Raw genomic sequence first — 10,239 nt, 5'->3', positions numbered from 1 at the left:
AGGAGAACATTAGGTGAACTATTGTGTGCTGTTGAAATAGAGCGTGCAAACCACAGAGACTCTTCTGGAGTCTCCCTGTTCCAACAACTGTTTCTTACTCTTTCTGTCAAAGTTTGAATTTTGGCAGAACTGGGAATGGAAACTGAGAAGAGGGAGGGTGGGAAGGCAGCTGAGGGGATGGAATGTTGCCCCATCCATAGGCGATGCCCTCCTGGGATTGATCTGGGTAGACTTCCATGGGACCATTTGGGGGGGTTCCTGGGGGAGGACTTCCAAAGATCTCTGCCACAAGCAGTGCCTTCCCCTGGGCAAAAATGACGGAGCTCTCTTTCAGGTGTGGAGGGTGACCCCACATAGGCGGCAGCAGCTGGCCCAGTAAGGGTGGTTGTGCAAAGACATAAAAGGGATTTCTTGTTCTGAGACTTCAAACGGAAGGGGTTCTATGAATTGGCCATGGACTTGGGAACAAGTCGCCCAACCCACTCCTCATTTCACCAGTTTTCTCCTCTGGGAAAGCTCCTTTCAGACTCAGTCCATAGAGAGTCCCTCTGATGCCGAAGGAACGGGGCAGTGTTTTATAAAATGAGATGAAAACAGCCCTATCTTCTGCTTCCGTGACCTCTGCCTTTTAGATGACACCCCACCCCCTCCTTTACCCTCTGGCTGATGCACTTTGTTTTCTTCCCAATCCAGATGCAGACTGCTCAGAAAGAGCAGCTCCGCCAGGAGACGCAGTTGCTTCAGCAGACCTTCCTGTCCGAGAAGGACGTCCTCCTGCAGAAGGAGAGATTTGTGGAGGAGGAAAAGGCCAAACTGGAGAGCCTCTTCCAGGAGGAGGTCAAGAAAGCTCAAAGCCTGAAGGCTGAGCAGGAACATCAGCAGAAGCAGATGGAGCAGGAGAAGGAGGAACTGGAAGCCACCCTCAGGGATGCCCAGGAGAAGCAGGCTGAAGCAGAGAAGAGTGTCCGTCGCAAGCAGGAGGAGCTCCAACAGTTGGAGAAGCAGCGTCAGCAGCAGGAGAAGCTTCTAGCTGAGGAAAACCAAAAGCTCCGGGAGAAACTGAGGCAGTTGCAGGAGGAGCAACAGGCTGCCCTTGCTCAGACCCGAGAAATCATGATCCAGACCGATGACCTTCCCCAGGAGGCAGCCGTGTCCACAGTAACAGCTCTGCCTAACGGCCAAGACATGCTTGACGGTGTCTCTCAAAATGGTGAACCTGAGTTGGCATTTGATGGAATCCGACAGAAGGTTCCTGCCAAGAAGCTGGCAGAGGCTGGCATCCTGAGCCCAGAAACCTGGGAGAATCTGGTGCATGGGAGAGTGTCTGTGCAGGAGCTGTCCCAGATGCAGGAGATCAGGAAGTACCTGCAAGGCAGCAGCAGTAGCATTGCGGGGCTCCTGATCAAGCCCACCAATGAGAAGATGAGCATCTACCAGGCCATGAAGCAGCAGATCCTCAGCCCGGGCACGGCCCTCATCCTGCTGGAAGCGCAGGCAGCTTCCGGCTTCATGATAGACCCCCTGAGGAACAAAAGGATGTCTGTCAGTGAGGCAGTAAAGGAAGGCATAGTTGGGCCTGAGCTGCACAATAAATTGCTGTCTGCAGAGCGGGCAGTGACTGGATACAAGGATCCCTACACAGGTGAAAAGATCTCCCTCTTCCAGGCAATGACCAAAGACCTCATCGTCAAAGACCATGGGATTCGGCTTCTGGAGGCCCAGATTGCCACTGGTGGCATCATCGATCCTGTCAACAGCCACCGCCTACCTGTGGCCATCGCATTCAAGCGAGGCTATTTTGATGAGGAGATGCAACGGGTCCTCTCGGACCCCACAGATGACACCAAGGGCTTCTTTGACCCCAACACCCAGGAGAACCTGACTTACCTGCAGCTGATGGAAAGGTGCGTGACTGACCCTGAGACCGGGCTAATCTTCCTGTCACTGACAGACAAAGCAGCCAGAGGACAGGAATTGTTCTGTACCGATCAAGAGGCCAAGGACATGTTCAGGAAAGCCACCGTCTCTCCTCCCTTTGGCAGATTCCAGGGAAAAACCGTGACCATCTGGGAGATCATCAACTCTGAGTATTTCACTGAGGAGCAGAAGCGGGAACTCCTGCGTCAGTACAAGACTGGAAAGATCACTGTGGAGAAGATAATTAAGATCATAATTACTGTTGTCGAAGAAAGTGAGAAGAAAAGCCAACTCTGCTTTGAAGGCCTCCGGGCTGCAGTGCCGGCGGCCGAGTTGCTGGAGAGCAAAATCCTCAGCAAAGAACTCTACAATCAATTGCACGAAGGCAAGAAGACAGTGAAGGAGGTTGCCAATATGGATGCCATAAAAAGGTATCTGGAAGGTACTGGCACCATTGCGGGCATCATGGTAGAGTCAACAGGCCAAAAGTTACTTCTTGCAGATGCAATGAAAAGAAACCTGTTGAAACCCGAGGTGGCCCTGATCCTTCTGGAGGCCCAGGCTGGAACTGGGCATGTCATCGACCCCGTGAGGAATGAGAAGCTTCCTGTAGATGAAGCGGTCCGAGCAGGAATAGTGGGGCCTGAGCTTCACGAGAAGCTGCTCTCTGCAGAGAGGGCTGTAATTGGCTATAAGGATCCCTACATGGGGCAGGTGGTCTCCGTTTTCCAAGCGCTGAATAAAGATCTCATTCCTAAGGACACCGGGCTTCGGCTCTTAGATGCTCAGCTTGCCACTGGAGGCATCATTGATCCTGTGCACAGCCATCGCCTCCCACTCGAAGTTGCCTGCAAAGAGGGCTATTTCAGCAAAGAAATGAACAAGGCCTTGTCTGATCCAGCCAACAAGGTCAAGCTGTACTATGACCCCAATGCCCAAGAAAACCTCACTTACGCTCAGCTGCTGCAGAGGTGCCAAGTGGATAAGCAGACAGGCCTCCACCTGCTGTGCCTTTCAGACGAGGCCATACGGCGTCATCAGGAGGAGCTCTACTCGGACAGTGCTATCAAAGAATCCTTTGATAAGGCCACCATTGAAGTTCCCGCTGGCAGCCAAAAGGGCAAGACGGTGACGGTCTGGGAGCTGATCCACTCAGAATATTTCACTGAAGAGCAGCGGAGAGAGCTGATAAGGCAGTTCAAGAGTGGCAAAGTCACCATTGAGAAGGTCATTAAGATAATAATCACAATTATTGAAGAGAGTGAGGCCAAGAAACAAGAAAAAATGACCTTCAGTGGCCTGCGAGCACCAGTGCCTGCTAGCCAACTGCTTGAGTCCAAGGTCATCAGCAAGCAGCAGTTCGAACAGCTCGAGTCAGGGAAGAAGGCAGTGAAGGACATTGCCGAAGTAGATGTGGTGAAGAGATACCTGAAAGGGAGTGACTGCATTTCCGGGATCTATGTCGAAAAAAGCAAGGAGAAGCTGAACATCTACCAGGCGCTGAAGAAGAATCTGCTCCTGCCCAGCACAGCAACCATCCTTCTGGAGGCCCAGGCAGCCACCGGGTTTATGGTGGACGCAATAAGGAACCAGAGGTTGTACGTCAATGAAGCAGTGAAAGCTGGCCTTGTGGGACCAGAGTTACATGAAAAGCTGCTCTCTGCTGAGAAGGCCGTCACTGGCTACAGAGACCCTTATTCTGGGAATACCATCTCCCTTTTTGAGGCTATGAAAAAGGGGCTGATTGTCAGGGAGCATGCTGTCCGCCTCCTGGAGGCCCAGATTGCCACAGGGGGCATTATAGACCCCGTGCACAGCCACCGTATTCCTGTGGAAGTGGCCTACAAGCGAGGCTACTTGGATGAAGAGATCAACCGAACTCTCTCAGATCCCTCAGATGATACCCGGGGCTTCATTGACCCCAACACCCAGGAGAATCTTACCTACTTGCAGCTGAAAGAGAGATGCATTGAGGACCCCGAGACTGGCCTTTATCTCTTGCCTTTGAAGCAGCCCGAACGGCCAGCGGTGGTGGAGAGAACTCAAGTGTACACAGAGGCAGAAACCAAGAAGATGTTTGAAGAAACCCAAATTGACATTCCAACAGGAGAGCTTGCTGGCTCCTCCATGTCCCTCTGGGAAATTATGAACTCTAATCTCCTCCCCGAAGAGCAACGTAAAAAATTGATGGAAGAGTTCCGTTTAGGCAACCTGACGAAGGAACGCATGATCATCATCATCATCGAGATTATAGAGAAAACCGAGATCGTCCGCCAGCAAGATGTCACCTCCTATGATTACATTAGGCGCCGTATCACTGCCGAAGACCTCTACGAGGCCAGGATCATCTCTCTGGAGATATTTAATGCACTGAAGCAGGGCTCCAAGACCATCCAAGAGATTCTGGAGATCGAGCCCACCTGGAAATACCTCTATGGCACTGGCTGTATTGCTGGCATCTACATTCCCTCCAGCAAGCAGAAGCTCAGCATCTACCAGGCCCTCAAAAAGGGACTGATTAGCCCTGAAGTTGCTCGGTTCTTGCTGGAAGCGCAGGCTGCCACTGGCTTCATTATTGACTGTATGAAGAACGACAGACTTACGGTAGATGAGGCAGTGAGGAAAGGGCTAGTGGGCCCAGAAATGCATGATCGACTTCTATCTGCCGAAAGAGCTGTGACAGGCTACCGAGATCCTTACAGCGAGCAGAAAATCTCTCTCTTCCAAGCCATGAAGAAGGACCTCATCCCATCTGAAGAAGCCCTCAGATTGCTAGATGCCCAGTTGGCTACAGGAGGAATTATAGACCCGTACCTGGGCTTTCACTTGCCCTTAGAAATTGCCTACCAACGTGGTTACTTCAATCGGGAGACCTTTGACAGACTTTCTGAGCCCAGTGAGATCCGCAGCTACACAGACCCCTCCACAGATGAAAAGCTCAGCTATGCTCAAATCCTGAAGCGATGTAAGAAGGATGAGAATACAGGCTGTCTCCTGCTACCCCTCTGTGACACTCGGAAGCTGACTTTCAGGGGGCTGAGGAAGCAAATCACAGTGGAGGAGTTGGTACGATCAAAGGTCATGGATGAAGCCACTGCCCAGCGACTCCAGGAAGGCCTAACCTCAGTGGAGGAGGTCTCTAAAAAGTTACAGCAGTTCTTAGAGGGCACCAGCTGTATTGCTGGAGTCTACATGGACTCAACCAAGGAAAGGTTGTCTGTATATCAAGCCATGAAGAAAGGCATTCTCCGGCCAGGGACGGCTTTTGAGCTGCTGGAGGCCCAGGCAGCCACCGGCTATGTCATCGACCCCATCAAGGGTCTCAAGCTAACTGTGGAGGAGGCAGTGTGCATGGGCATTGTAGGCCCAGAGTTCAAAGATAAGTTGATTTCAGCTGAGCGGGCAGTGATAGGTTACAAGGACCCTTACTCTGGCAAGATAATATCCCTTTTCCAAGCCATGAAGAAAGGGCTGATCCTGAAAGATCATGGGATCCGTTTGCTAGAAGCTCAAATTGCTACAGGAGGCATTATTGATCCCGAGGAGAGCCATCGCTTGCCGGTAGAGGTGGCGTACAAGAGGGGCCTTTTTGACGAAGAAATGAATGAAATCCTCCTGGACCCAAGTGATGACACCAAGGGGTTCTTTGACCCAAACACCGAGGAAAACCTGACTTATCTGCAACTGATGGAAAGGTGCATCACTGACCCTGAGACTGGGCTGTGTCTCCTGCCGCTGAAAGAGAAGAAGCGGGAAAGGAAGACCTCCTCCAAATCCTCTGTCCGCAAACGCAGGGTGGTGATTGTGGACCCAGAGACCGGGAAGGAAATGTCCGTGTATGAAGCCTACCGCAAAGGCCTCATTGATCACCAGACCTACCTGGAGCTCTCGGAACAAGAGTGTGAGTGGGAGGAAATCACCATCTCCTCCTCTGATGGGGTGGTCAAATCCATGATCATTGACCGGAGGTCAGGGCGGCAGTACGACATAGATGATGCCCTGGCCAAAGGCCTGATAGACCAGTCTGCCCTGGACCAGTATCGCTCAGGGACCTTGTCCATTACGGAGTTTGCAGACATGTTGTCTGGCAATGTAAGTGGGTTCCGATCCAGGTCTTCCTCCGTGGGCTCCTCCTCTTCCTATTCCGTAAGTCCTGCTCATGCCAGACCCCAGCTGACCTCTTGGAGCGATCCCACTGAAGAGACTGGCCCGATTGCTGGCATCTTGGACACAGATACCCTGGAAAAAGTATCCATTACGGAAGCCATGCGCCGTAACCTGGTGGATAACATTACAGGCCAGAGGCTGCTGGAGGCCCAGGCCTGCACAGGTGGGATCATCGACCCAGGTTCAGGGGAGAAGTTCCCTGTTGCAGATGCTGTTAATAAGAACCTTGTGGACAAGATCATGGTAGACAGAATCAACCTCGCTCAAAAGGCTTTCTACGGCTTTGAGGATCCAAGGACCAAGACCAAGATGTCTGCTGCCCAAGCCTTAAAGAAGGGCTGGCTGTACTATGAGGCTGGTCAGCGGTTCCTGGAAGTCCAGTATCTGACCGGTGGGCTGATTGAACCGGAGGTACCTGGACGGGTCTCGCTCGATGAGGCCTTGCAGAAGAACACCGTCGATGCACGCACTGCCCAGAAACTTCGGGACATCAACACTTACTCCAAGTACTTGACCTGTCCCAAAACCAAGCTGAAGATCTCCTACAAGGATGCCATGGACAGGAGCATGATTGAAGAAGGGACGGGCCTCCGTCTCCTGGAAGCCTCCTCGCAATCTAGCAAAGGCTATTACAGTCCTTACAATGTCAGCGGCTCCGGTTCCACCTCTGGCTCCCGGTCGGGTTCACGAACGGGTTCCAGATCGGGTTCCAGGCGAGGAAGTTTTGATGCCACCGGCTCCGGCTTCTCCGTCTCCTACTCTTCGTCCTCCTACAGTTCGTCAAGTTATGGCCGCAGATATGCACCAGGCCCCACCAGCAGCAGCGCAGATGCAGCTGACCTCCGTGGCACCCTGGCCCATCCAGAGGGGACCTGTGGGTGGAAAGGAAATTGTCCCCCTCTTGAACTGCCTGGAAAACAGCTGCCTGTGGCCTAAAGGGCCCTCCCCACCCCCTCTCCCTCCCTCCCACCTACCTTTCCCAAGCTGAGATAACATGGCCTTCCTTTCGCTCTGCATGTGATCAAGCTACTGGCTAATTCTACCAATATTTTTATTATTACTACTGTTGCTCTTTTTTAAAACACAGAGTTTCCTTCCAAAGCAGTGCCTAAACTTTAACCAAAAAGACTACACTAATATATTAATATATATGATGGTTCTGACAATATTTGTATATTGAGAGAGAGAGAGAGAGAATGCGGGTGCATCAGTGCTTCCCATGCCGCTTCATGCCCCCGGAACCTGCTCCTTTCCTCCCCACCCTGCCCTCACCCATGCCAAGCCACTATCACAGTTTGGCACCAACCCTTTCGGCCATCCTCCTTCACTCATCCTTACTGTGGTGCCTCCAGATCACCTGCCTATGCAAAGACTGTCTGTGCCTCCACGAAGACTAGCTGGTGGGAGCATCTCCCACACATCCGCCCTCCCGGCTTCCTCCACCGTGCCCTCGGCTGCTCTCTTCGCTGGCCTTCCACCAAGGGACAGGCATGGGACTCTCCTGGGGAATTGCTCCACGTCTTCCTCGCTGGCTGCCCTCCACACCCAGGGAATTCTGCAGTTGGACCGTAAGTGCAGGGACCCTGCTGCGCTGCTGCTGCCCCTCAGAGGAGCCCACCGCTGCCACTCCACTCCTGCCTCTCCTCCCCAGCTGCCTCTTATGCTCCCTGGCTCTGCAGACCCTGACCCTCCTCTGGGCTCCGCTTACTGCTCCATCTCCTGGGAAGCTTGGCAAGGGTGGGGAGGGTATGCATGGGGCTGACTGGCCTTGCGGGTGGGTGGGCGCACAGTTTAAGGGGGCAGCCTTCAGACCCACATCTGGGGTACTGCCCCTGCAGGGGGATGGCTGTAAGATCTCCAGGAGGTGTGGCTCTGCTTTCAGGAGGGGGAGTATGCTCCTAGGTGGCATTCTGCCATGATGGCATGGATCTGGGGAGGGTCTTTCAATAAGGAAGCAGCTTGACGAAGGCTATTGACCCTTCCCCCACGATTTTGCTCCCCTTCGCCCACTTGCTCATTCATAACATCTGCTCTTTCTTTCAGACCTTCTAGGACTGCCAAAGAAGACCCCTTGACCCTGCGGGAACTCCTCAGCTGGTTCTCCGGAGCTAGCAAACCCAATGTCAGCCACCCGGGAAACCCGCATCGGTCGGCTCCTCAAGAGGTAACTGGGCCCCTGGGGCCCCTCGTGGGCTCCCCCCACCCCTGTGTTCCATTTCTGGTGAGTGGGGGTGTGTGAAATATTGAAGGCCGTGAGGCTAGGAAGGAGGCCTTGCTGCAGGTGTCGCAACCACTTACCAGGTTCCGGCCTGCTGCTTTCTGGCCTCTGGGGAGGAGGAGATGGAGAAGGGCAGCAGCCAGAGGTGTGTGTGTGTGTGTGTGTGTGTGTGTGTGTGTGTGTGTGTGTGTGTGTGTGAAGTGAGGGCAGCTGTCATCCCCACCCCCACTTGGTTTGATAGCAGCATTTCATTTGTGGTTTCTTCTGTCTCATCCCATCCTGTTTCTTTCTTGACTTTGTTTTAGTGTTGCTGGATGTCATCCCAAGTCCTTCCCGGCTGCCATGGATCTCGTGCCCAGGTTGAGCCTCCCGCCACTTCCCTTTGCAGCCCACCAGTGTGGACTAGTTAGCAGTGGCCAGAGGAGGGCAGCTTCCTAAGGCTGACCCTTCCACCCATCACCAGCCAGCCAGTCACTCCTCTGCTCCTTGGGTGGGGCGATTCTCCACCCTAGAGTTCCAGGACTGTCCTGGCAAGGCATGCCTGCCTGCTGGGCCTGGCTAGCAACCATCCTTGTTCTGTCAGCAGGAGGAAAGGAAAGGCTTGAAAGGCCTCAGTGGCCATGCTGAGAGCAGCTACCTGCCTGTCTTCCCCCCCCTCCCCCCCCCCGCCACACCCCAGCAGTCCCCAGCCCACCCGCCATCTCAGGGAGCCTGCACTGCCTGGTCTCTGCAGCCAGAGGTCCCTCTCGAGGCGGAGCTGTGCCAACCGAGAGGAAGGCTTTTCACCCAGTGCCAGGGCCCTCCGTGCACAGACAACTGCCCCCCCTCCCCATTCCCCCATTCAGCTGGAAAAGTCAGCCCCTCCCCCCAGCCCCATCAGGCCCGCCTCCTCCTCCTCCAACAGCTTCTTATTTGCGTCTGGATCCAGCCATCCCATCCCATCCCTGGCATTTGTCTCTCGTCCTCATTGCCAGCTGCCATTTTGTTTTTGCACCCTGTGTTTACTTGGGGAAGCCCCTGTCCATTTCTCCTCTCTCCATCCCCACTCCCCATGGCCTGTGCCCAGGGCTCACCTTGTTCCAGATTAGAGTGGGTGGGGGCAGGAAAACACTACACCCCAACTTGTAAATAGCTTGAAGTGTTTGTAAAAACCTGCAGTAGAGTCCCTCGGCTGGGAGAGCAGTAAAGGCGATTTAATGAAATGTCTGTGTGTGTTTTCTTCCCCTGCCATTTCCTGGCCCTCTCTTGGCCCTGAGCCAGCAGCACAGGCTGGAACATTCAAAGTTGTGCAATGGAGCAGTTCCTGCAATGTGACCTGGGATGGTGAGCGTGTTTGCACCTTTTTCAGGCAGAACATTTTAAAATTGGCATGAGGTCCTAGGCCTCTGGCCTCCCCCCCCCCCCACTTTGAAAAGTGCCCCTTGGCTGCCAACGGAGGCTTTCTGGGCACAGTTTCCTAAGGAAAGGGTCGCTTTGGGTCTCATTGCTGGGAAAAGCAGGGTTGGGCCTCTTTGTACTCTGTAATTCCCAGCCCTCCGTCCCCCCCTCCCCCGCCCCACTTTAATGGCTGTCAGGCTTTTCAGAAGCCTCTCAGTGGCAGCAAAGGGGGGAGGGGGAGCCCCAAGGAAAGAAAAGACTCTGGTGGACAGGGATGAATGGGCTGTTGCTGTGTGTGCACAAGGGAGGGGGGGGGGCTAATCTCTTTGCAGGCTGCCGGAGGGGGAGGGGGCAACTCTTGCCACAACTTTGACGGGGCTTAAATAGCTACCAGGCACGCTGAGTCTTGCAGGTTGCTTGAACGTGCTCTAAGAAATGGAAAAAGTGCTTCCTGCTCAAAGGCCCGGACTGGGAGTGGCAGCAGCTTTGGGTTGGGTGGGATGTGTTTAGCCAAGTTACTGCAGGACCGCAACATGGCTGCGTTTCTTTCTTTCTGTGTG

The 10,239-nt window shown here is 53.8% G+C and overlaps 1 protein-coding gene across 29 annotated transcripts in view; it reads left to right on the top strand.

Annotated features, from left to right (window-relative positions):
* The window catches only part of PLEC (plectin), a 100,592-nt gene extending 91,088 nt beyond the window's left edge, over positions 1–9,504 (top strand). For all 29 annotated transcript variants that reach the window (XM_058179026.1, XM_058179003.1, XM_058178999.1 and 26 more), the window contains 3 exons: positions 694–7,652; positions 8,128–8,248; positions 8,608–9,504. In XM_058179026.1, the coding sequence (XP_058035009.1) occupies positions 694–7,020 (6,327 nt within the window). In that variant the 3' untranslated portion in view covers positions 7,021–7,652; positions 8,128–8,248; positions 8,608–9,504. The remainder of the gene's footprint in view (positions 1–693; positions 7,653–8,127; positions 8,249–8,607) is intronic.
* The last annotated feature ends 735 nt before the right edge of the window (positions 9,505–10,239 follow it).

The sequence above is a fragment of the Ahaetulla prasina genome, chromosome 3 (genome assembly GCF_028640845.1).
Source record: "Ahaetulla prasina isolate Xishuangbanna chromosome 3, ASM2864084v1, whole genome shotgun sequence".
Lineage (NCBI taxonomy): Eukaryota > Metazoa > Chordata > Lepidosauria > Squamata > Colubridae > Ahaetulla > Ahaetulla prasina.
This window is presented reverse-complemented; position numbering and strand designations above follow the sequence as displayed.